Source organism: Uranotaenia lowii, chromosome 2 (assembly GCF_029784155.1).
Source record: "Uranotaenia lowii strain MFRU-FL chromosome 2, ASM2978415v1, whole genome shotgun sequence".
In the NCBI taxonomy this organism is placed as follows: Eukaryota; Metazoa; Arthropoda; class Insecta; order Diptera; family Culicidae; genus Uranotaenia; species Uranotaenia lowii.
Genome location: NC_073692.1, coordinates 31,256,605 through 31,282,129, shown reverse-complemented (window position 1 = coordinate 31,282,129; position 25,525 = coordinate 31,256,605). Strand labels below are relative to the sequence as shown.

The 25,525-nt window shown below is 35.3% G+C and overlaps 2 protein-coding genes across 2 annotated transcripts in view; one reads left to right on the top strand and one right to left on the bottom strand.

Moving 5' to 3' along the window:
* The window catches only part of LOC129745007 (fatty acid synthase-like), a 25,371-nt gene extending 9,814 nt beyond the window's left edge, over window positions 1–15,557 (top strand). The window contains exons 3-7 of the mRNA XM_055737831.1: window positions 8,422–10,697; window positions 10,766–11,189; window positions 11,246–13,396; window positions 13,460–13,809; window positions 13,868–15,557. Coding sequence (XP_055593806.1) covers window positions 8,422–10,697; window positions 10,766–11,189; window positions 11,246–13,396; window positions 13,460–13,809; window positions 13,868–15,557 — 6,891 coding nt within the window. The remainder of the gene's footprint in view (window positions 1–8,421; window positions 10,698–10,765; window positions 11,190–11,245; window positions 13,397–13,459; window positions 13,810–13,867) is intronic.
* On the bottom strand, window positions 15,444–25,525 carry LOC129745008 (sodium- and chloride-dependent glycine transporter 1). The gene is made up of 7 exons (XM_055737832.1): window positions 24,978–25,525; window positions 24,457–24,914; window positions 24,239–24,390; window positions 24,039–24,167; window positions 16,000–16,200; window positions 15,765–15,932; window positions 15,444–15,702 (listed from the first exon to the last, which is right to left on the bottom strand). The coding sequence occupies exons 1-7, from the start codon at window positions 25,490–25,492 to the stop codon at window positions 15,607–15,609; spliced, it is 1,719 nt and encodes a 572-aa protein (XP_055593807.1). The 5' UTR covers window positions 25,493–25,525; the 3' UTR covers window positions 15,444–15,606.

Genomic DNA, 25,525 nt, shown 5'->3' with positions numbered 1-25,525 from the left:
TATGACAAAAATGACAAAAATGACAAAAATGACAAAAATGACAAAAATGACAAAAATGACAAAAATGACAAAAATGACAAAAATGACAAAAATGACAAAAATGACAAAAATGACAAAAATGACAAAAATGACAAAAATGACAAAAATGACAAAAATGACAAAAATGACAAAAATGACAAAAATGACAAAAATGACAAAAATGACAAAAATGACAAAAATGACAAAAATGACAAAAATGACAAAAATGACAAAAATGACAAAAATGACAAAAATGACAAAAATGACAAAAATGACAAAAATGACAAAAATGACAAAAATGACAAAAATGACAAAAATGACAAAAATGACAAAAATGACAAAAATGACAAAAATGACAAAAATGACAAAAATGACAAAAATGACAAAAATGACAAAATTGACAAAAATGACAAAAATGACAAAAATGACAAAAATGACAAAAATGACAAAAATGACAAAAATGACAAAAATGACAAAAATGACAAAAATGACAAAAATGACAAAAATGACAAAAATGACAAAAATGACAAAAATGACAAAAATGACAAAAATGACAAAAATGACAAAAATGACAAAAATGACAAAAATGACAAAAATGACAAAAATGACAAAAATGACAAAAATGACAAAAATGACAAAAATGACAAAAATGACAAAAATGACAAAAATGACAAAAATGACAAAAATGACAAAAATGACAAAAATGACAAAAATGACAAAAATGACAAAAATGACAAAAATGACAAAAATGACAAAAATGACAAAAATGACAAAAATGACAAAAATGACCAAAATGACAAAAATGACAAAAATGACAAAAATGACAAAAATGACAAAAATGACAAAAATGACAAAAATGACAAAAATTACAAAAATTACAAAATTACAAAAATCACAAAAATTACAAAAATGACAAAAATTACAAAATTACAAAAATCACAAAAATTACAAAAATTACAAAAATTACAAAAATTACAAAAATTACAAAAATTACAAAAATTACAAAAATGACCAAAATTACAAAAATTACAAAAATTACAAAAATTACAAAAATTACAAAAATGACAAAAATGACAAAAATGACAAAAATGACAAAAATGACAAAAATGACAAAAATGACAAAATTAAAAAAATGACAAAAATCACAAAAATTACAAAAATTACAAAAATTACAAAAACTAAAAAAATGACAAGAATGACAAAAATGACAAAAATTACAAAAATGATAAAAATGACAAAAATGGCAAAAATGACAAAAATGACAAAAAATACAAAAAATACAAAAAATACAAAAATAACAAAAATTAGAAAAATTAAAAAAATTACAAAAATTACAAAAATTACAAAAATTACAAAAATTACAAAAATTACAAAAATTACAAAAATTATAAAAATTATAAAAATTACAAAAATAACAAAGATAACAAAAATGACAAAAATGACAAAAATAACAAAAATTACAAAAATTACAAAAATTATAAAATTTACAAAAATTTAAAAAATTACAAAAATTACACAAAATAACAAAAATTACAAAAATAACAAGAATTACATAAATAACAAAAATAACAAAAATGACAAAAATGACAAAAATTACAAAAATTACAAAATTTACAAAATTTACAAAATTTACAAAATTTACAAAATTTACAAAATTTACAAAAATTGCAAAAATTACAAAAATTACAAAAATTACAAAAATAACAAAAATTACAAAAACAACAAAAATTACAAAAATAACAAAAATAACAAAAATTACAAAAATGACAAAAATTACAAAAATTACAAAAATAACAAAAATTACAAAAATTACAAAAATTACAAAAATTACAAAAATTACAAAAATTACAAAAATTACAAAAACTACAAAAATGACAAAAATTATAAAAATTACAAAAATTACAAAAATTACAAAAATTACAAAAATTACAAAAATTACAAAAATTACAAAAATTACAAAAATTACAAAAATTACAAAAATTACAAAAATTACAAAAATTACAAAAATTACAAAAATTACAAAAATTACAAAAATTACAAAAATTACAAAAATTACAAAAATTACAAAAATTACAAAAATTACAAAAATTACAAAAATTACAAAAATTACAAAAATTACAAAAATTACAAAAATTACAAAAATTACAAAAATTACAAAAATTACAAAATTACAAAAATTACAAAAATTACAAAAATTACAAAAATTACAAAAATTACAAAAATTACAAAAATTACAAAAATTACAAAAATTACAAAAATTACAAAAATTACAAAAATTCCAAAATTACAAAAATTACAAAAATTACAAAAATTACAAAAATTACAAAAATTACAAAAATTACAAAAATTACAAAAATTACAAAAATTACAAAAATTACAAAAAGTACAAAAATTACAAAAATTACAAAAATTACAAAAATGACAAAAATTACAAAAATTACAAAAATTACAAAAATGACAAAAATTACAAAAATTACAAAAATTACAAAAATTACAAAAATTACAAAAATTACAAAAATTACAAAAATAACAAAAATTACAAAAAATACAAAAATTATAAAAATTACAAAAATTACAAAAATTACAAAAATTACAAAAATTACAAAAATTACAAAAATTACAAAAATTACAAAAATTACAAAAATTACAAAAATTACAAAAATTACAAAAATTACAAAAATTACAAAAATTACAAAAATTACAAAAATTACAAAAATTACAAAAATTACAAAAATTACAAAAATTACAAAAATTACAAAAATTACAAAAATTACAAAAATTACAAAAATTACAAAAATTACAAAAATTACAAAAATTACAAAAATTACAAAAATTACAAAAATTACAAAAATTACGAAAATTACAAAAATTACAAAAATTACAAAAATTACAAAAATTACAAAAATTACAAAAATTACAAAAATTACAAAAATTACAAAAATTACAAAAATGACAAAAATTACAAAAATTACAAAAATTACAAAAATAACAAAAATAACAAAAATTACACAAAATACAAAAATACAAAAATTACAAAAATTACAAAAATTACAAAAATAACAAAAATTACAAAAATAACAAAAATTACAAAAATTACAAAAATTACAAAAATTATAAAAATTACAAAAATTACAAAAATTACAAAAATTACAAAAATTACAAAAATTACAAAAATTACAAAAATTACAAAAATTACAAAAATTACAAAAATTACAAAAATTACAAAAATTAAAAAAATACAAAAATTACAACAATTACAAAAATTACAAAAATTACAAAAATTACAAAAATTACAAAAATTACAAAAATGACAAAAATTACAAAAATTACAAAAATTACAAAAATTACAAAAATTACAAAAATTACAAAAATTACAAAAATTACAAAAATTACAAAAATTACAAAAATTACAAAAATTACAAAAATTACAAAAATTACAAAAATTACAAAAATTACAAAAATTACAAAAATTACAAAAATTACAAAAATGACAAAAATGACAAAAATGACAAAAATGACAAAAATGACAAAAATGACAAAAATTACAAAAATTACAAAAATTACAAAAATTACAAAAATTACAAAAATTACAAAAATTACAAAAATTACAAAAATTACAAAAATTACAAAAATTACAAAAATTACAAAAATTACAAAAATTACAAAAATTACAAAAATTACAAAAATTACAAAAATTACAAAAATTACAAAAATTACAAAAATAACAAAAATTACAAAAATTACAAAAATTACAAAAATTACAAAAATTACAAAAATGACAAAAATTACAAAAATTACAAAAATTACAAAAATTACAAAAATTACAAAAATTACAAAAATTACAAAAATTACAAATATTACAAAAATTACAAAAATTACAAAAATTACAAAAATTACAAAAATTACAAAAATGACAAAAATGACAAAAATGACAAAAATGACAAAAATGACAAAAATGACAAAAAAGACAAAAAAGACAAAAATGTCAAAAATTACAAAAATTGCAGAAATTACAAAAATTACAAAAATTACAAAAATTACAAAAATCACAAAAATTACAAAAATTACAAAAATTACAAATTTACAAAAATAACAAAAATTACAAAAATTACAAAAATTACAAAAATTACAAAAATTACAAAAATTACAAAAATTCCAAAAATTACAAAAATTACAAAAATTACAAAAATTACAAAAATTACAAAAATTACAAAAATTACAAAAATTACAAAAATTACAAAAATTACAAAAATTACAAAAATTACAAAAATTACAAAAATTACAAAAATTACAAAAATTACAAAAATTACAAAAATGACAAAAATGACAAAAATGACAAAAATGACAAAAATGACAAAAATGACAAAAATTACAAAAATGACAAAAATTACAAAAATTACAAAAATTACAAAAATTACAAAAATTACAAAAATTACAAAAATTACAAAAATGACAAAAATTACAAAAATTACAAAAATTACAAAAATTACAAAAATTACAAAAATTACAAAAATTACAAAAATTACAAAAATTACAAAAATTACAAAAATTACAAAAATTACAAAAATTACAAAAATTACAAAAATTACAAAAATTACAAAAATTACAAAAGTTACAAAAATTACAAAAATGACAAAAATGACAAAAATTACAAAAATTACAAAAATTACAAAAATTACAAAAATTACAAAAATTACAAAAATTACAAAAATTACAAAAATTACAAAAATTACAAAAATTACAAAAATTACAAAAATTACAAAAATTACAAAAATTACAAAAATTACAAATATTACAAAAATTACAAAAATTACAAAAATTACAAAAATGACAAAAATTACAAAAATGACAAAAATTACAAAAATTACAAAAATTACAAAAATTACAAAAATTACAAAAATTACAAAAATTACAAAAATTACAAAAATTACAAAAATTACAAAAATTACAAAAATTACAAAAATAACAAAAATTACAAAAATTACAAAAATTACAAAAATTACAAAAATTACAAAAATTACAAAAATTACAAAAATTACAAAAATTACAAAAATTACAAAAATTACAAAAATTACAAAAATTACAAAAATTACAAAAATTACAAAAATTACAAAAATTACAAAAATTACAAAAATTACAAAAATTACAAAAATTACAAAAATTAGAAAAAATTACAAAAATTACAAAAATTACAAAAATTACAAAATTGACAAAAATTACAAAAATTACAAAAATTACAAAAATTACAAAAATTACAAAAATTACAAAAATTACAAAAATTACAAAAATTACAAAAATTACAAAAATTACAAAAATTACAAAAATTACAAAAATTACAAAAATTACAAAAATTACAAAAATTACAAAAATTACAAAAATTACAAAAATTACAAAAATTACAAAAATTACAAAAATTACAAAAATTACAAAAATTACAAAAATTACAAAAATTACAAAAATTACAAAAATTACAAAAATTACAAAAATTACAAAAATTACAAAAATTACAAAAATTACAAAAATTACAAAAATGACAAAAATTACAAAAATTACAAAAATTACAAAAATTACAAAAATTACAAAAATTACAAAAATTACAAAAATTACAAAAATTACAAAAATTACAAAAATTACAAAAATTACAAAAATTACAAAAATTACAAAAATTACAAAAATTACAAAAATTACAAAAATTACAAAAATTACAAAAATTACAAAAATTACAAAAATTACAAAAATTACAAAAATTACAAAAATTACAAAAATTACAAAAATTACAAAAATTACAAAAATTACAAAAATTACAAAAATTACAAAAATTACAAAAATTACAAAAATTACAAAAATTACAAAAATTACAAAAATTACAAAAATTACAAAAATTACAAAAATTACAAAAATTACAAAAATTACAAAAATTACAAAAATTACAAAAATTACAAAAATTACAAAAATTACAAAAATTACAAAAATTACAAAAATTACAAAAATTACAAAAATTACAAAAATTACAAAAATTACAAAAATTACAAAAATTACAAAAATTACAAAAATTACAAAAATTACAAAAAATTACAAAAATTACAAAAATTACAAAAATTACAAAAATTACAAAAATTACAAAAATTACAAAAATTACAAAAATTACAAAAATTACAAAAATTACAAAAATTACAAAAATTACAAAAATTACAAAAATTACAAAAATTACAAAAATTACAAAAATTACAAAAATTACAAAAATTACAAAAATTACAAAAATTACAAAAATTACAAAAATTACAAAAATTACAAAAATTACAAAAATTACAAAAATTACAAAAATTACAAAAATTACAAAAATTACAAAAATTACAAAAATTACAAAAATTACAAAAATTACAAAAATTACAAAAATTACAAAAATTACAAAAATTACAAAAATTACAAAAATTACAAAAATTACAAAAATTACAAAAATTACAAAAATTACAAAAATTACAAAAATTACAAAAATTACAAAAATTACAAAAATTACAAAAATTACAAAAATTACAAAAATTACAAAAATTACAAAAATTACAAAAATTACAAAAATTACAAAAATGACAAAAATTACAAAAATTACAAAAATGACAAAAATGACAAAAATTACGAAAATACAAAAATTACGAAAATGACATAAATGACAAAAATTACAAAAGTTCAAAAATTACAAAAAGGACAAAAACTACAAAAATTATAAAAATTACAAAAATTACAAGAATGGCAAAAATTGAAAAATATAATGACAAAATTGAGGTAAGACAAAAAAAGAAAAAAATTACTGAAAAATTTCATTCACTCCATTGAACGACGTTGAACCCGAATTTGGTGAGGAGTTCAAAAAGACATAATAACAAACTCAACTGCTTAGCCCGAGGTGTCGTTGAACTTAGAAATGGCTTCAAAAGGTCAACAGGGTGGTAATTCGGTTAGCTCACACTATGCTTTCTTCGCGAATTGGCCTGGTACTGATGTCTTGATTTGAATAATTTGTAGTTTGAGAAATCAGCTGATTTTATTGACACAGATAGAATTACTCGAATTTTTTAAAGTCAAAGTAGGAATTTTCTTAGAGTTTCACAAATTTGGAAAAAATATTATGTTTTGAATCTTTTGAACTCTCACAATTAAATTTTATGTTTTCTATTTTAAATCTTTCAGCAAGCTTTACATCAGGTATTTTAAATTGAATTTTCAAAACGATCAATAAGACAAGGGTGTCAGTAGTTATGTACTGAAAAAACTTTTTATCTCTTTCTTTATCTCTATCTCTATCTCTATCTCTATCTCTATCTCTATCTCTATCTCTATCTCTATCTCTATCTCTATCTCTATCTCTATCTCTATCTCTATCTCTATCTCTATATCTATCTCTATATCTATCTCTATCTCTATCTCTATCTCTATCTCTATCTCTATCTCTATCTCTATCTCTATCACTATCTCTATCTCTATCTCTATCTCTATCTCTATCTCTATCTCTATCTCTATCTCTATCTCTATCTCTATCTCTATCTCTATCTCTATCTCTATCTCTATCTCTATCTCTATCTCTATCTCTAGCTCTATCTCTATCTCTATCTCTATCTCTACCTCTATTTATATCTCTTTCTCTTTCTCTATCTCTATCTCTATTTATATCTCTTTCTCTATCTCTATCACTATCTTTTCACTATCTTTATCTTACACGCTCACTTGCTTTCTGACTGGTTTTAATCTTTGTCATACGTTCTCTTTCTCATTGGGTTTCTTTTTCTCTCTTTCTCTATCAGTTTTCTCACTTGCTTTCTTCCTGTATTTCTCTCTTTCCAACATTTCCAACCTAAGTTATTTTCTCTATGATTTGAAACACAGTTTATTAAGATTTTTTTTTAAATTTTATTCCATTATAAAATAATTCCATTGGAAATTGATTGTATTTGAAATTTTTTTTTTGTTAATTTTCTTAGCTTCAAAACAGTTAAGATTTTTGCCAAAGAAATTTTTTAACGGTGTCTTCTAACTTTCACCATAACTAGAAACCCGATAAATTATGCAACGAATGCAGCTACGATAGAACAATCGAAGTATCGAACCCAGCTTAGATAATTGATTCTAACTCACCAATTTATGCAAATGACCATTTTCGGGTTTTGGTCTAGGTCATAGAGTTTTCGCCTATAAATAGCCGATAGAACCGATTCTAGTTCCCAAACTTAAACCAATCGATACCGCGGTTCATTCGTTAATCTAAAAACCATGTCTCAGTTGTCGTCGGAGAAAGCGTTTTCCGGTTCCGGTGGTTATCCGGTGAATGGAGGTGTAGTGATATCGGGAATCTCGGGACGGTTTCCGCAGTCCAATGGGATGACCGAGTTTGCGCGGAATTTGTACGACAAGCGGGATTTGGTCGATGATCGGGAACTGCGCTGGCGCCATACGAAGGCCGATATGCCGAGGCGCACCGGAAAGGTGAACAATTTGGATAAGTTTGATAGTGGATTTTTTGGGATTGGACGAAGGCAGCAGGACACGATGGATCCGCAGCAGCGCGTTTTGTTGGAACATGCTTACGAGGCTATTTTGGATGCCGGTGTTAATCCGGAGAGTATTCGGGGATCGCGGACAGGAGTTTTTTGTGGAGTGTGCTTTTCGGAGTCGGAAGTTAGGATGGTGTTCGATACGTGCCCTCCCGAAGGTCTTGGGATGTTGGGGTGTGCAAAATCTCAACTAGCTAATCGGTTGGCTTATACGTTGGATCTTAAGGGGCCAAACTTTGTGATCGATACGGCCTGCAGTAGTTCGATGTATGCCTTCGACATAGCGTATAAGAATATCAAGAATGGGATTTGTGATTCGGCACTAGTGCTTGGTTCGAATTTGACTCTGCATCCCTACATCACGTATCAGTTTGCGTTGCTCGGAGTGTTGGCGAAGAACGGGTATTGTAGACCCTTCGATAAGGATGCTTCGGGTTACTCTCGATCGGAGGCTATTTGTGCAGTATTTCTGCAGAAGGCTAAAGATGCTAAGCGAGTTTACTGTCAAGTGGTGCATACCAAGACAAACTGTGATGGATTTAAGCCGGAAGGTATCACTTTTCCCTCGGGAGCCGTACAACAGCAGCTTTTGGATGACTTTTATCAGGAAATTGGAATAAATCCGACTGAAGTGAACTACGTTGAAGCTCACAGTACAGGAACATTTGTTGGTGATCCGGAAGAATGCGCAGCAATCGATCGAGTTTACTGTAAGGATCGCCAAGGTAGTCTTCTGGTGGGTTCGGTGAAATCTAGCATCGGACATACGGAGGCCGCGGCTGGAGTTTGTTCGATCGCTAAATGTATCATTGCTATGGAGAACGGCTTGATTCCGCCGAACATCAACTTTACGGAGAATAAGCCGACGATTTCTTCACTAGTCGAAGGACGCCTTAAGGTGGTTAGCGAGTCAACTCCTTTAGATGGCTCACTGGTAGCTATAAACTCTTTTGGATTTGGAGGTGCAAACGCTCATTCCTTGTTGCGCCGTAATTTGAAACAGAAAAGAAATTACGGGCTACCGGAGGACGATCTACCTCGTTTAGTAGTTTGGTCTGGAAGAACCCGAGAAGCCGTTAATGTTATGCTACAAGATATTGCTAAGCATCCTCTGGATGCAGAATTTATTGCACTACTCTGCAACATTCAACAGCAGGAAATTCCTGGTCATCGTTATCGTGGATTCGGAATTTACAGCAAGAACGGAGATAAACCGGCTTTGTTGCGTAATCACGCAGTCGATCGCATCAAACTGGAAAATCTTCCCGTCGTAGCTATTTTCGGTGGCGTCAACGTCCATTGGCGCCAAGACCTAGATAACCTCAGACAGTTTCCTCAAGTTGAGTCAACTTTCATCAAATGCAACCAGTTCCTTCAATCGTTCAAGTTCGATCTACTGATCAAGCCCTCCGATCAAGATTGTATTCTCTACAGCATGGTTGGCACCACCGTATTGCAGCTGGTGATCGTCAACCTCCTCCAGTCAATCGGAGTAGAACTTGATTTCTACGCCGGGCACTCGATAGGTCAGTTTACTTGTGCCTACCTCGATCACTGCCTATCCTTGGAGCAGGCACTGAAATTTGCCCTCTGGCACGGCTGTCTCTACTCGCAATGCAAGGTTGAATCGCACGTTTCGGCATTTGTCAAACTAAACCAATGTCTCAACCCACTCATAGCTGAGAATCTCTTCACCAACGACGAAAATAGCTTTGGAGTTATCAGTGGAACTGAGACCAACATTGTTGAGCAGATTCGTCAGCTGCGATGTACTGGATTCCTGACTGAAGAACTACCCTTCACGAGTCTTCACTGTTCAACTGAGAACGAGGCCTTCAACAACAAACTTCGACAGATCGTCAAATCCGTCACCTCGACTGCCATCCAGCCTACCAGCCGATGGTTGACTTCAACTTTACCGGAAACGGTATCCATATTTGAAACGTTCAACATGCACAATACGAAATCCATTCTGAATCTACTAAACAACGTACCCAAACATACGACGGTGTTGGAGTTTGATGGACCTTTGTCAAGTGAAAATGCTTTAGCTATTATGAATCTAAAATCGGCCTACCTTCCGTCGGGTTCAGACGATGCGGATGTCGTTCAACGGCTGTTAACCAAAATTGGACAGTAAGTTGCTTACATCATATGATCTTCGTTAAAACTCTAAACTTACACTTTTTTTTTCATTATTTCAGCTTACAAACCTCCTCCCAAAACCTTCAAATCTCCAAACTCTACCCTGAGGTCCGCTTCCCGGTGTCCCGTGGAACCCGAATGATCGCCCCACTCATCGGTTGGGATCACCGTGAATCGGCTTTCGTCGCCAATTTCGGCTGGGCTGGAACGGTTAGTTCGACTGGCTCCCAGAGCTACAAGATATCGCTGTCGGAGCAGGAGTTCAAGTTCGTGGCCGGCCATTGTATCGATGGGCGGGTTCTGTTCCCGGCTACCGGATACCTGCATCTGGTGTGGGACTTCCTGGCCTCGGTGACCCATACGGTCCTCAAGGATTGCCCCATTGAGTTTGAAGATGTGCAGTTTCTGAGGGCAACCTCGGTTGGCAAAGGGCAGATCGTTATGCTGACGGTGGCGATGCAGGAGGTGTCCGGATATTTTGAGGTGAGATTTTGAAGTCATTCTTATTAAATATTGATGCTCAAAGAGTATACTTTCAGATTCTGGAGGGAGAAACTGTTGTGGTAACCGGATATGCAAGGAGCGTAGCGGAAGATTATTGCATCCCACAGATGGTGGAACAAAGTAGCTCTTCGGTGACGGTGTATGCGAGAGATTTCTACAAAGAACTTCGCCTTCGAGGGTACCATTATACTGACCTGTTCAAATCGGTTTTGGAGACCCGGGTTGATGGAACAGTAGCCAAGGTTCAGTGGAAGAACAATTGGGTGGCGTTTTTAGATTGTTTGCTTCAAATTGGGATCATTAGTAATGACACCAGATCGCTGATGGTTCCAACGGCAATCGAAAAGGTAACCATAGTTCCACAAGCTCACTTGGCTGCATTGGAGGTTGATGGCGATGGTCAAGAATACTTCACTGCACGAAGTTGTCCGAGAACCAATGTGATGATATGCGGAGGAGTTGTGATTTCGAATCCCCAGGTGAATGTGATCACTCGGAGAAATCCACCAGGAGTACCGGTGTTGGAGACATACAATTTTGTTCCTTACCATTCGAATGCTACAGTTTCTTCGACGGAAGCCATCCGAATGTGCGTTCAACTAGCTTTAGAGAACATCCCGAATAAAGTCGTCAGTGCTGTTGAACTTCATAGTAAAAAAATGGCACCAATAGTTCAATTATTCGATGACGCTGTAGCAGATCTTCCTCTAGTACAATCCTCTCTAACACTTATCTCTACGGAAGATGTTAAGTTATCAAACGTAGCTGTCAAGAACGAAAAGCTGAGTGACAGTTCAAACATCCTCTTCGTGATTACTGATGATAAACTGACAAATCTAAGCTTCATGCAACAGGTCTCATCAGTTTTAGTTCCAGGAGGATTTATCCTACTTCGAGAATCAGCTGATTACGATCCGAAGACGTTTAATCCACCCGAAAACTTCAACCATATCGCTACTTTAAATCTGGATCAGAACGAAACCTTGCTCTTACTCCAAAGAAGAACCAAATCACTCTGTGAAGTACCCACAGCCATATGTGTTGATCAGCAAAACTTCGATTGGCTTGAGGAGTTGCAACAGGCTTCTAAAAATGGACCCGTAGTCCTTTACGCTGAGCATCAACCCACTTCTGGAATCATCGGCTTAGTGAATTGTATTCGCAAGGAACCGAAACTTCATCACATTCGTTGTTTCTTGATAGATGACCCCATTGCACCTCCCTTCTCAATGGACGAACCTTTTTACAAGAAACAACTGAACTTAGGTCTAGCTATCAACATCTTCCGGAACGGAGTTTGGGGAAGCTATCGCCATGCTCTGCTTCCCAAAACGGTGGAAACCAAATCCGTTCCCAATCACTGCTACGCCAACTGTCAAACGAAAGGTGACCTATCCTCCATGATGTGGTTCACTGGTTCCCTAAATGAGGTCAGCGACATTCCGAACAAAGCTCGGGTCATGTACAGTTCGTTGAACTTCAGAGATGTGATGATCGCTACCGGAAGACTTGCCTCTAATATTATGGCCCTCAACAGACTTCAGGAAGAGTGTCAATTGGGGTACGAATTCTCCGGGATTACCGAAGACGGTCGTCGAGTGATGGGTGCCATGGGAAGCGGAGCTCTGGGAACAATGGTTAGCTATGATCCGGGTCTTACTTGGGATGTTCCGGATAATTGGAGCCTGGAGGAGGCTGCAACAATCCCTATCGTCTACGGAACCGTTTGCATGGCGTATTATCTGTACGCCAAGGTGCGAAAGGGCAGGACTATTTTGATCCACTCGGGATGTGGAGGTGTTGGGCTGGCAGCAATTCAGATGGCCTTTGCCAATGGACTTAAGGTGTTCACCACGGTTAGTACCGAGGAAAAGCGAGAGTATTTGCTAAATTTGTTCCCGCAGTTGAAGGCTCGGAACATCGGGAATTCACGGGACACTTCCTTCGAGCAGATGGTTAAAACCAGAACCAATGGAAAGGGTGTAGATTATGTGCTGAACTCGTTGTCTGAGGAGAAGCTTCAAGCGTCTCTGCGCTGTTTGGCTCCTGGAGGCCACTTTTTAGAAATCGGTAAATACGACATGTCCAAGAACTCCAAACTTGCTATGGAAATATTCCGTAAGGGAATTACCTTTACCAGCGTTATGTTGGATGCACTGTTCACGGACTCGTGGGAAAGGAAGAAGGTACATAATTTTTAGTTTCGAAGTTTTTTTTGGTTATCCTGATCAATTGTTCATCATAAACAGGTTCTGAAAGACGCACTGGATGAAGCTTTAGCAACCGGCATGATAAAACCACTCAAGACTACGGTATTTGAGGCCAACGAGCTGGAGAAGGCGATTCGCTATCTGGCCAGTGGAAAACACATCGGAAAGGTACTGTTGAAGATACGCGCTGAGGAGGGATCCGAAGCAACGTTGCCGATTTCGTACACTCCCAGGGTACACTGCAACCCGGAACAGGTTTACGTTATCGTTGGAGGCCTAGGTGGGTTCGGATTGGAGTTGGCCGATTGGTTGGTGCTTCGAGGGTGTCGAAAGTTGCTGTTGAGTTCTAGCCGGGGTATCAGCAATCGCTACCAGGAATATAGGATTGAGTATGTTTTACTTGAAGTTGTTTTCGTAAATTTGTTGAAATTGAATGTTTCTTTTAAGGTTGTGGCAAAACTACGGCGTTCAGGTGCATGTGAGTACAGCGAACATTTCTACCTTCAACGGATGTAGTGATCTGTTGTCTGAGGCTGGTCAACATGGCCCTGTAGCAGCTATCTTTAATTTGGCAGTTCACTTGAGTGACTCCATTTTGGAAAATCAAACCAAGGAGAAGTTTAGCAACTGTTTGGCGCCGAAGGCTGATGCAACGGCTTATTTGGATGAGGCTAGTCGTAGGTTGTGTCCGGAACTGAAACATTTCGTAGTTTTTTCAAGTGTTTCCTGTGGACGTGGCAATGCGGGTCAAAGTAACTACGGAATGGCGAACTCGGTGATGGAGCGTATTATTGAACGTAGACATGCTGAGGGACTGCCTGGGAAAGCTATCCAGTGGGGAGCAATTGGGGATGTAGGACTGGTGGCAGACATGGCTGAAGATAAGATTGATATGGAGATTGGTGGTACACTACAACAGCGTATTACTTCTTGCCTGCAAGAGCTTGATCAGCTTTTGACCTGCGATCACCCGGTAGTTGCAAGTATGGTAGTAGCAGAAAAGAGATTGGGAAGCAATTTCAATCTGATAGAAGCAGTTATGAGCATCATGAACATTAGGGAGCTGAAATCAATTTCAATGGAGAGCACACTGGCAGATATTGGAATGGACTCACTGATGGCCGTAGAGATCAAGCAGGTATTGGAACGAGACTTTGACCTAGTTCTTTCTCCCCAGGAGTTGAGGACATTGACTTTCTCCAAACTAAATACACTTGTGGAAGCGAAGGAACAAGAATCTAGTGCAGAGCCGACGAATACAGACAACGTCGAAACAACACAAGTAGGCGCTCAGCTACTTCTACGGAATTTGGGGAATGAAATCACGAGCAACAACACAATCCTGAGATTGCGCTCGGCAAACGATACGGGTCGTCCGATTCTTATCATCCCTGGTATGGAAGGAGTTGCAGGAAATGTGTGGAATACAATTGCCGAAAATGTCAAAGCTCCGGTGTATCTTCTTCAACTGATGAATACAATTGAGTGTGATACGTTGAAGGAAATTGTCGATCGCGTCTTTGACGAGCTATACGAAACCGTTCTGTGTGAGTACGACAACTACACTATTGTAGCGTATTCGTTCGGCTCGATTATTGCAATGGAAATTTCAAAACGACTCTACGCTAAAGGCATGTACGGAAGGCTTCTGCTTTTGGATGGTGCCCCGAAATTCCTACAGATGATGGCTCAGAAATCCCTAAGCGGAAACACAACCGATGAAAACATCCAAAACGTACTCATGGTGAACATGATCAATGTTGTTTTTCCCACCCTCACAATGGAACAAATAACGCCGATCCTGAGAGGAACTTCATTTGAAGATCGCCTCAGAAAACTTACTGAGCTCTTCAAACAGCAAAGCAAATACTCCTCCGAATACATCGCCAAGATGACCGAAGCACTGTTCAAAAGAGTAAAACTGGCAACACTGATGGATGTGACTGATTTCAAGGGACTCAATGTCCCCATAACCTTGGTTCGGCCTTCGGAAAAATCGGTGACCGATATTGAGGACGACTACGGGCTGTCCGAATGTACGGTGGACGAGGTCTTTTTGCGCTTTATTGAGGGTTCTCACATGACTATGCTGGAAAATGAACTACTGGTGCATTTTATCAATGAATTCTGTTCTTAAATACTTATGACTTATAAATAAATTCAAATATTTTTTTAACTGTTTCGTTTTATATGTTGATCCTTCCAATGTGTGCTTTCCACAAAACTTTCTGGGACAAGTCGGCTGGACTCCAGTCAATAGGTATCAAATGATACTTGATCCGCTGAATAAAAAAAATCAATATGTTGTGAATTCCTTTTTAAAAATAAATCGAACACTATTTACCGTCATAATTGAACCCTTTGATGTTCGCAGCTTATAGATCGCGTATCCGGGGATGCATACTATCGATGCAAGGCAGCTCATCCAACCTACGGCGATAGCCCATCTTGGGTAAATCACACCGTTGTAGGTCGCTTCCGTGTTGAAGATGATCGTGGTGAAGAACATAAACTAGAATTCAGAAAAGGTGTTTTGTTACAATAATATGTTTTGTACTGAAATCAAAAAGCACGCTTACCGTCAAAATGGAGGGGGTCACGTACTTAAGGGCTAGCGCCCAGAAGCGTGCAACTGGGCGGTCGATCATGAATTCAACGTCCCGAATGAAGTTGGCGATTCCGTAAATCCACGCGACGCCAATTACCTCTATCAGACATATTAGGATGACTGAAATTGAAGCGCTGTACCAGTCGAGCAGCTGCAGCAAGTACATGCCACCCTGAAAGTAGAAGGAAATTTTTAAAATGGTTTCCTAAAATTATTTTGTGTAGAACTAATAATCTTTTTTGTACCTAACAGCTCTCAGTAGTCAGTTGACAGAGAGAACTTTAGGAAGATGGTTGGTTAAGTGAAAAATTAAAGAATTCGGAAGAAAAAATGCCAACAGCTGAAAATTACAGGACGATCTTAGGACAGAAAATAAGTTCAAACATCTGTCAAAAGCACCTGTATGAACTTAGTTCAAATTAGGTTTTCCCCTGTGATTCTAGGAGTCATTATCCGGAGGGGATCAATTGTAATCTTTGTGTGTTTTATTATCACGGGGGAGATGCACTTCGTGGCATTATTCGAGATTCCGAATTTTAGAGTAAATAAGCTTAAAATGTCCACTCCTGGTTCGTTACTCTTATTTACAGTTTCCATTTCCAGATCCAGGTTCCAGATACACACTAAGCATATGAAAGCGGGATCGTTATGTGATGCTGTGGGGGTGATGTTCCCATCCGAAAAATGTCCTGTCAAGGAGATGTCTACCAAAAACGAAACACCGTGACCGAGTGTAAGAATGAATATGTACAGGTCGCCATATGGTTCCGTTACAAAATTTGAAGAACTTTCTTCTCGATTGTCTGAAGATTTTGAGCGCCGTATTTTATATTTATTTATTTGTATAAAAAAATCAACGGATCACATGTTGATCCAAATGATAACTTAATCCTAAATAACTTTCTAAAATTAAAATCCACTCGACACAATTCTGGACACGTCTAATATTTTCCTTCGGAACACATTTCTCGAAACGTCAACGTCTAAATACTCAGAAAAACGATTTAAAGTTTTTAAGATTCCGACAAATGCGCTGTTGGCCCCATAGTTGTTCAGAAGAATGGGAACGTAAAGCTGCAAATGCTGGTTTCTTAATCCTCGGGGTCGTAGGTCAGCCACAACCAGAGCTCGAGTAGCGTTCCTACGAACTTGAAGCGTATCCAAGTCTATGAGGCGGCAACGATTTTCGTAGCTTGGCAGACGAAACGGATCGTGCCAATTCAAGTGACGTAGGGCATACCGCAAGAAGCGCCGCTGTATAGCCTCGATTCGTTCAGCTCCGTTCTGATAGAAGGGGCACCAGACAGCTGATGCCCTCAGTTGTAGAGACGCTTGAGAATTTCCCGGCGAAGAGCTCACAAATTTCGGGGTCGGAATCAGCTGTGTTGTTGTCCAGAAACATGTGAGACGGGAGCCCTGTTTCTTTCCGTTGATTTTTTACGTGCTTTCAAAAATTTTTCGTACTGGTCTTGAAGTTTCACTGTAGCCGATTAAGATACATAATTCTGGTAGCAGCACTTACTAGTCTTTTTATAAATATGCCGAGTTCAGTTTGCGGTATTCATTCTGAGCGTAGAGCGACTCGTGCTTGTTAAAGTTACGAAGAGCACGTTTTATAGCTGTCTTCAGTTGCCGCAGTGACCCACGGAGTCCGTAGATTAGCACCTACGTGTGGAATCCCGAGGGGCCCGTTTTCAGGGTTCGTTCAGCTCCGTTCTGATAGAAGGGGCACCAGACAGCTGATGCGTACTCGAGGATGGGACGAACTATGCAGCAATAAAGACTTTTAAGGCAATACACGTCTTTGAAGTCTTTGGCCATGCGAAACAGGAATCCAAGATTTCTAGAAGCTTTGTCAACAACATAGTTCGTGTGAGTCTTGTACTCCAGCCGTCGATCGAGGATAACTCCTAGATCGTTGATGTGTTCGACTCGGGTGATGGTATCGCTTCCAAGGATGTACTCAGCATGAAGAGTGTGCCGCTGATATAACCGAGCATTTGCTGCGGTTCAACGGCAGGCAGTTAATGTCAAACCAGTGAGCAAATACGGAAAATTGCTGCTGTAAAAAGTCGATGTCATCTTGGTTGTTTATGGCGTGAAAAAGTTTCAGGTCATCAGCATAAGCGAGTTTTGTGCCGTCAAGAAGCGAGAGTGCGCCATTGACGTAGATTACGAAAATTATCGGTCCTAAATGGCTTCCTTGGGGCACACCTGAGGGGACAAGGAATTGCCTGGAAAAAGATTCACCAGTTCGAACGGATAATTTCCGTCCCGTTAAATAACTTCGGAATCAATCCAGTAGAGGTCCACAGAACCCTAAGCGTCCTAGCTTTGCAATAGCAATATCTATTGTTCACCTTGTCGAACGCAGCAGAGAGATCAGTGTAAATGGCGTCTGTTTGGGTCTTCCTGGCAAAGCACTCTTGAACGAAAGATTTGAGGCTCAGTAAGTTGGTAGTTGTGGATCGTTTAGGCATGAATCCATGCTGGTCGTTGGAAATGTGAGGCTTGCAGAACGAGAAAACAGGATCCATAACAACCAGTTCAAAGAGTTTGGATATCGCGCATAGAACTGATATCCCACGGTAGTTGCTAACATCTCGCTTGTCCCCTTTTTTGTGGACAGGAAACATATGAGCTTCCTTCCTCCTTCTTGCGTTGTCGATCGATGATTGAAAAATTTATTTGATGGAAGTCAGTAAAAGTGGCATAAATCGCTTCAAAAAAGTTGCTGGTATACCGTCCGGGCCCGCAGAGGTTGAATTCTTCAACTTTGCTGTCGCTTTCAAGATGGCTGCCTCTTCAATTAGGAATCCATTCAAAGATGAACCTAAGGGTAAAATATTCCGGACAGCCCTGGCTAGTTGCTCTAAAGAAATGCCCTCAGTTGTAAATATGCTTGAGAATTTCCCGGCGAAGAGCCACAAATTTCGGGGTCGAAATCAGCTGTGTTGTTGTCCAGAAACATGTGAGACGGGAGCCCTGTTTCTTTCCGCTGATTTTTAACGTGCTTCCAAAAAATTTTCGAACTGGTCTTGAAGTTTCGCTGTAGCCGATTAAGATAATTCTGGTAGCAGCGGTTACTGGTCTTTTTATAAGTATGCCGAGTTCAGTTTGCGGTATTCGTTCTGAGCATAGAGCGACTCGTGCTTGTTATAGTTACGAAGAGCACGTTTTTTAGCTGTCTTCAGTTGCCGCAGTTCTTTAGTGACCCACGGAGTCCGTAGATTAGCACCTACGCTACGTTTCGGCACATAGCGATCGATGGTGTAATTAAAGATATTCGTAAATTTCTCTGCAGCTCGACTTCCCATTCGATGGATTCCAGAACGCGCACAATAGCTTCGGAATCCATATTCTTGAAATCTTTATAGTAAGACGTTTTCTCAATGGGAGAATATAACCTAGCGGCACCGAGTGAGACCACTAGAGCTGGGTGCTGTAGGACAGCTTTGACGAGTGGAGCGGGAGCTAAATCGATCGTCGGAATCCTGAACCCTTCGTTAACAAAGCAGAGGTCAAGCATCCTACCGTTTTCGTTTTCAATGTTATTTATCTGACGTAGAGTCACTGTACTTAAGGCATTTAAGTAGACGCTGCAGGGGGCCGTGAAAGAAGGACACGCAGGATCTGGAAATAGAAAGCCACCTTGTGAAAAGTACCATTTCAAGCCAGGCATGTTGAAGTCGCCGATGACGAGGATGTCATCTTCAGGAGAGCAAATGGAACTGACTTTAAAGAGGCAACGTAAAAAAGATTCGGTCACTGGAACGATCAGGAGGCACGTACACTACGCACACATAGAGTTTTCGATCACCAAGATCGATGCGGGTCCAAAGTATTTCCACATTAACCCAAGAATCGTCTTCAATAAGCATGGCACGGAGTTTAGATTTAATGGCAAGTAACACACCGCCTCCGGTCGACTTTTTGCTGTTGAGTGGATTTCGATCGCAACGAAACACTGCGTAATCAGAGCCGATAACCTGACCAGATAGAGTGCGGCCGTTAAGCCATGTTTCAGTAAAGGCGATAATGTCGTACCAGTAATACGAAATGGCAAGGAAGTAGTCAATCAAGCAAGCATAGACACCACCAACATTCTGATAGTAAATGTTAATCGAATCGGCTGAATCAGAAGCAGAACAGGAACGACGATCACTGGAAAGGCAAATTCCATCAGGCGGAGAAGGACTGTCGGTGATATAATACTTGCCAGATAACGCAGACTGGAGAACCCCTTCACCACAGACGAACTCAGGGTCGGGAAGACTGTTGACGCTGGCTGGAATCAGCGCGACTGAGTCGAAGGGCTCAGGGGTCTCCGTAATTCCTAGTTCGTTGCGTCCCGGTGCTGGAGTCCCAGAAGAAGAGATATGATTAACGAGGTCCGGAAGATTTGACGGACTGCATCTGTGTTAGAGTGGAAAGGAGGCCTGGAAAACCCCGTCATCTCCAACAAACTCAGGGTCAGGACGACTGAAAACGCAGGCAGGAAACAGCGCGACTGAGTCGAAGGGCTCCGGGGTCTCCATAAAGCTCAAGTCGATGCATCCTTGTGTGGATTCCCAAGAAGAAAATGCCGAGCCACTTGCGGGAAATAAATGTTGGTAGCTCTCGAAGCGCCTGTGATGGTGTAAAATATTATCACACAGAGATAATGTTCTCGAAGAAAATAAATACTTGTCTGGGAATGCAGGCTGGAGAGCCTCATTACCATGATCGAACTCAGGGCTGGGACGGCTGATGACGCTGGCTGGAAACTGCGCGACTGAGTCGAGGGACTCTGAGGTCTCTAAAGTGCTCAATTCGTTGTGTCCCAGTGCAGAATCCCAATGAGCGGCGGCAACTTCGAAGAAATCGGTGCTGTAGAGGACCGAACCGTGCTGATTGAATTCGGGGTAGTTGCTTCCACAGTTGGCGGGATAAGTTGAACCAATGGAACAGGAGTCATAGGCCATCGGTTGAAGTTTTTTGGCTGATCCACAAATTCATCCTTATCTGGGGCTGAGGTCCAGCTAAGTATAGCCAGGATTTAGGTGTCGGGGGTGGAGGTACAATGAAAGGGACTGAAAGATCACTGAGATCAACAGACTTCGTTCCAGTCATTGTAGAAGAATATAGTGATACTCCATTGTTTCCACGGCGGCGCTTAACGTTTGGCGATTGATATGTTTGTGGTGTCCCTTTCAGTGGAGGGAACGATTGAAACGTCTTTGGAGGATGTTGATTGAGAGCCCTTTCTTCAACTTTTTTTTGACAATAAGTCAAGTTGAAGCGTCAGTTTTTCGAGAACAGTACCAGGGAAATCATTTTTCGAGCCAGGTTTACCATCATTAATTGGGGCCATATTTGCCCCGCGGCTGTCTTTTTGTGGCCCGCGAATCTCTTTTAGAAATTACCATGTTCTCAGAATTGAGTGTTTTTCCTGATTTATATCATTTGAAAAAAAAAAATCATAGATCTTAATCAAACTCATTCGAAAGTCGAAGGAATTTCCTTGATTTGATAAGATGTAATTTCATAAAAAAGTCACTGAATAAAGGATCAATTAAAATTCCAATCAAATAATTTAAATTTCTCAAATTGTACAATAAATATTTGACAGATTCATAGGGGAACAGCATTTTTGCTGCAAATGCTCTAATAGCTGATTTTAGAAGATTGTGGCGTCTGGGAGATCAATAATTTGTCAGATTTTATCTATCATATCTAAATGTATTGATATAACGTGACAAAAATTTAAAATTTAACAATGTTAAGTAAAATTGATTATTGATTACTTATAAATAAACTAATAAAACAACTTGAAACCAGATTTTAAATTTGTTTATTTTTCTTTATTCAACTACGGATTCAGATCTTGCTTAAAGGGTGATAGGTCAAAAGTTGGTCAATATCAATTTGACGTATTTCTTTCAATTTTGCATTTAAAAAACCTGAACACCCCTCATTTTGAAGGTGTGTGTGTAGGATGTTGCACCTATTTTGATTTTGGAATTCACTCTTCAGTTGTCAAAATGCCGATCAAGGAAGAAGAGCAGCGTATCAAAATTTTGCTCGTGCATCGTGAAAATCCGAGCTCTCGCACGCAAAGCTGGCAAAATCGCTAAAAGTTGCCAAATCAACCGTTACAAATGTAATTAAAGTGTTTGGGGAACGTTTGTCGACAGCCAGGAAGTCTGGATCGGGGGGAAATCGAAAACCGGAAGCCGCTGAGACGACAAAGAGAGTTGCCGATAGTTTCAAGCGAAACCCTAACCTGTCTCTCCGAGATGCCGCAAATAAGCTGGGTGTATCGTCTACAACCGTGAATCGAGCCAAAAAATGAGCCGGACTATCGACTTACAAGAAGGTAGTGACTCCAAATCGCGATGATAAACAAAATACGACGGCCAAAGCGCGATCCGGAGGCTGTACGCGACGATGCTGACGAAGTTTGACTGCGTGGTAATGGACGACGAAACCTACGTCAAAGCCGACTACAAGCAGCTTCCGGGACAGGAGTTTTATACGGCAAAAGGAATGGGAAAGGTAGCAGATATTTTCAAGCACATGAAACTGTCAAAGTTCGCGAAGAAATATCTGGTTTGACAAGCCATCTGTACCTGTGGCTTGAAAAGCAGCACTTTCATAGCTTCCAAGAAATTTACGTGAAAGAGTGTTTGAATAAACGTCTGCTGCCTTTCCTGAAGAAACACTGTTGTTCCGTACTGTTTTGGCCGGATTTGGCATCTTGCCATTACGGTAAAAAGGCCATGGAGTGGTACGCCGCCAACAACGTGCAGGTGGTTCCCAAGGACAAGAACCCTCCCAACATGCCAGAGCTCCGCCCAATTGAGAAATACTGGGCTATTGTCAAGCGGAACCTAAAGAAGTCCAAAAAAACTGCTAAGGACGAGCAGCAGTTAAAGGCAAACTGTTTTTCTGCGGCGAAGAAGGTGGACAAGGTGGCTGTACAAAATCTGATGGCAGGGGTTAAGCGTAAGGCCCGGCAATTCGGATTTGGAAAAGCGGAAGCCTAACTGAATATTTTTCCTGGATTTTATACTAATTAAACTTGAAAAAGAAATTTAATTTGATTTTTTAAATAAACGATTTCAGCGATTTACACGCGTTTTCCCTTGACACAATTTTGACCGTATCACCCTTAAGAAAGAAATATTTTTATATTTTACAGCACATAATATGAAAGAAAGGTGGATAGACAGTAGGGTGGCAGCCATATGGGTTTTGTCGAATTTTGAAAACCAACCATACCTCTTTTAATATCGGCTTGAAAACTAACCTGTGAAAAATTTCAGCCCAATCGATCTTAACTTGGGGGGCCTCAAAGCGCTCAAAGATTCGTTATTTTGACCCTCAAAAATCACCAAAGCAGCGACTTAAGTAATCGAAAAAGTCGAAATTTCATTTTGATGTCAAATGACTCAAAAAATGGATAACACTTCGAAATCTGATGTCATCTTCAAAAAATGTTTTGTCAAAAATCGAAATCTTAGATTCCCTCTTTGGTGATTTTTTGAATTTTTTAGTCGATTTCATTAAATAAATATTTTTGAGATAACACTAGATTTTAATTTTTTATGTATTTAGCATCTAAATTAGAATTTCAATTTCCGTTGGTCCCCCCTTTGGTGATTTTTGAGGGCCAAAAATCCAGGGGTCCGCTTGAGGCACCCCTAAATAAAGTCCAATTGAGCTGAAATTTCGCACCGATCAGTTTTTTGGGCCTATCTACAAAATGTATGAGGTCGGTTTTAAAAATTCGATCATGAAATATCATTAATCTTCATTCTCGCATTCAAAAGAAATTCTCAATACAAAGTGTTGCATTTTTTTCGGGTACAGTCCTTATAACTCAGGTGAAGCGATTTATCATACAAAACAGTTTGTCATAAAAATCCCTTTCAAAGTGGTTCGAAATACACGAACATTTTTATGGAAATTGTAAACAAAGTCTACAATGTTACAATCTACTAAAAAGATGTTTAAGTGTATACTAACCTGAGTGGTACATGACACTGAAAGTAAAGCCAGAAGCGAGCATATCCCAAGGGTAATGAGTTTTTTATTCGCCCTTAATTTAGGGTATACGTCTAGAACCGACGAAATAATAGCTTCGATTTGCACAAACTACAACAAAAAAAAATAAATAAATAGATCAAATAATGTAAATTGCACTCTGGATGACCACAAATAAATACCATCGAATCAACGCCAAGAAGAAACAGCATGAAAAAGAACAAACAGGCCCACAGTTTGGAGAACGGTAACATAGCAATCGCTTCAGGATAAGTAATGAAGGCCAACCCAGGTCCACCGGTGGCCACAACAGATACTGGCAGTCCAGTTTGATCTGAAAACAGGTTAGGAAATTCTGTTCACGAATAATTGTTGTCAATTATTCAACGGATCGTCTCACGTGACATATACCCAAGAACTGAAAATACAACAAATCCAGCAAAAATGCTCGTTCCACAATTGACGATCGGAACCAGTAAAGCATCAGATTTGGCATTGTTCTTGAAATTACTGTAACTGGCCATGTTCAGAATTCCTCCCCAACCGGGTCCTAGGGAAAAGAAAATCTGGATGGCAGCATCCGCCCAAACCTTCAAATTGAGAAGCTCTCGCCACTTGGGAATTATGTAAAAGGAGATGCCATCCCAAGCCCCCGGAAGGGTAATTCCTCTGACAAATAGGATGGCCAGAATTACAAAAGGAAAGGTTGCTGTGAAGTACACTACTTTGCCAACCGATTGCACTCCGTTGATGATGCAACAGTAAACTACTATCCAGACGAGAATGTTGCACATGAGAAGGGGCCATACGATATCACCAGGTTCTTCGATGCTTTTCGTTATTTGAAGAATCTCCTTGCTGTGGAGATATACATAAATTTGGTTAATATTTGTGGCTTTGTTTAGAATGGGCTAACATTACTGAAAAAACTCATCCGCTGGGGTTCGCCATCTCTCCGAAGGGTTCAACAGGCTGTTGTTTACCAAAATTTGAACATGATTTCCCCCATCCAGCTCCAAACATTTGTCCGTGTTCCAAGAATTTTGACAACTTTCCCACGGAAGCCCCCTAAAATTGAACAGCTTCCACAGAAACAGAACCGGATAGGCGATGATCACATTGTAATAGGCACAGCAGATGAAATTGAGCACCACCATGGCATAGCCAGCTCCCTTCAACAGCGGAGCGATCTTGAACACTGTAATACATCCGGTGCCCGAGAACTGCCCTAGGCACAGCTCCATGAAAAACAGAGGAATTCCACAGAGCAGCAGCATCAACAGGTAAGGTATTAGAAATGCTCCTCCTCCATTGCGGTAGCAAAGGTACGGAAACCGCCACACATTTCCAATCCCGATCGCGTAGCCCAAACAAGAAAGGAGAAACTCCCTCTTGGAGGACCAATTGCCGCGTGGTTTCACTTCGCGCGAAGTCATTCCGAACCGTACAAATGGGGCGCCGAAATCGAC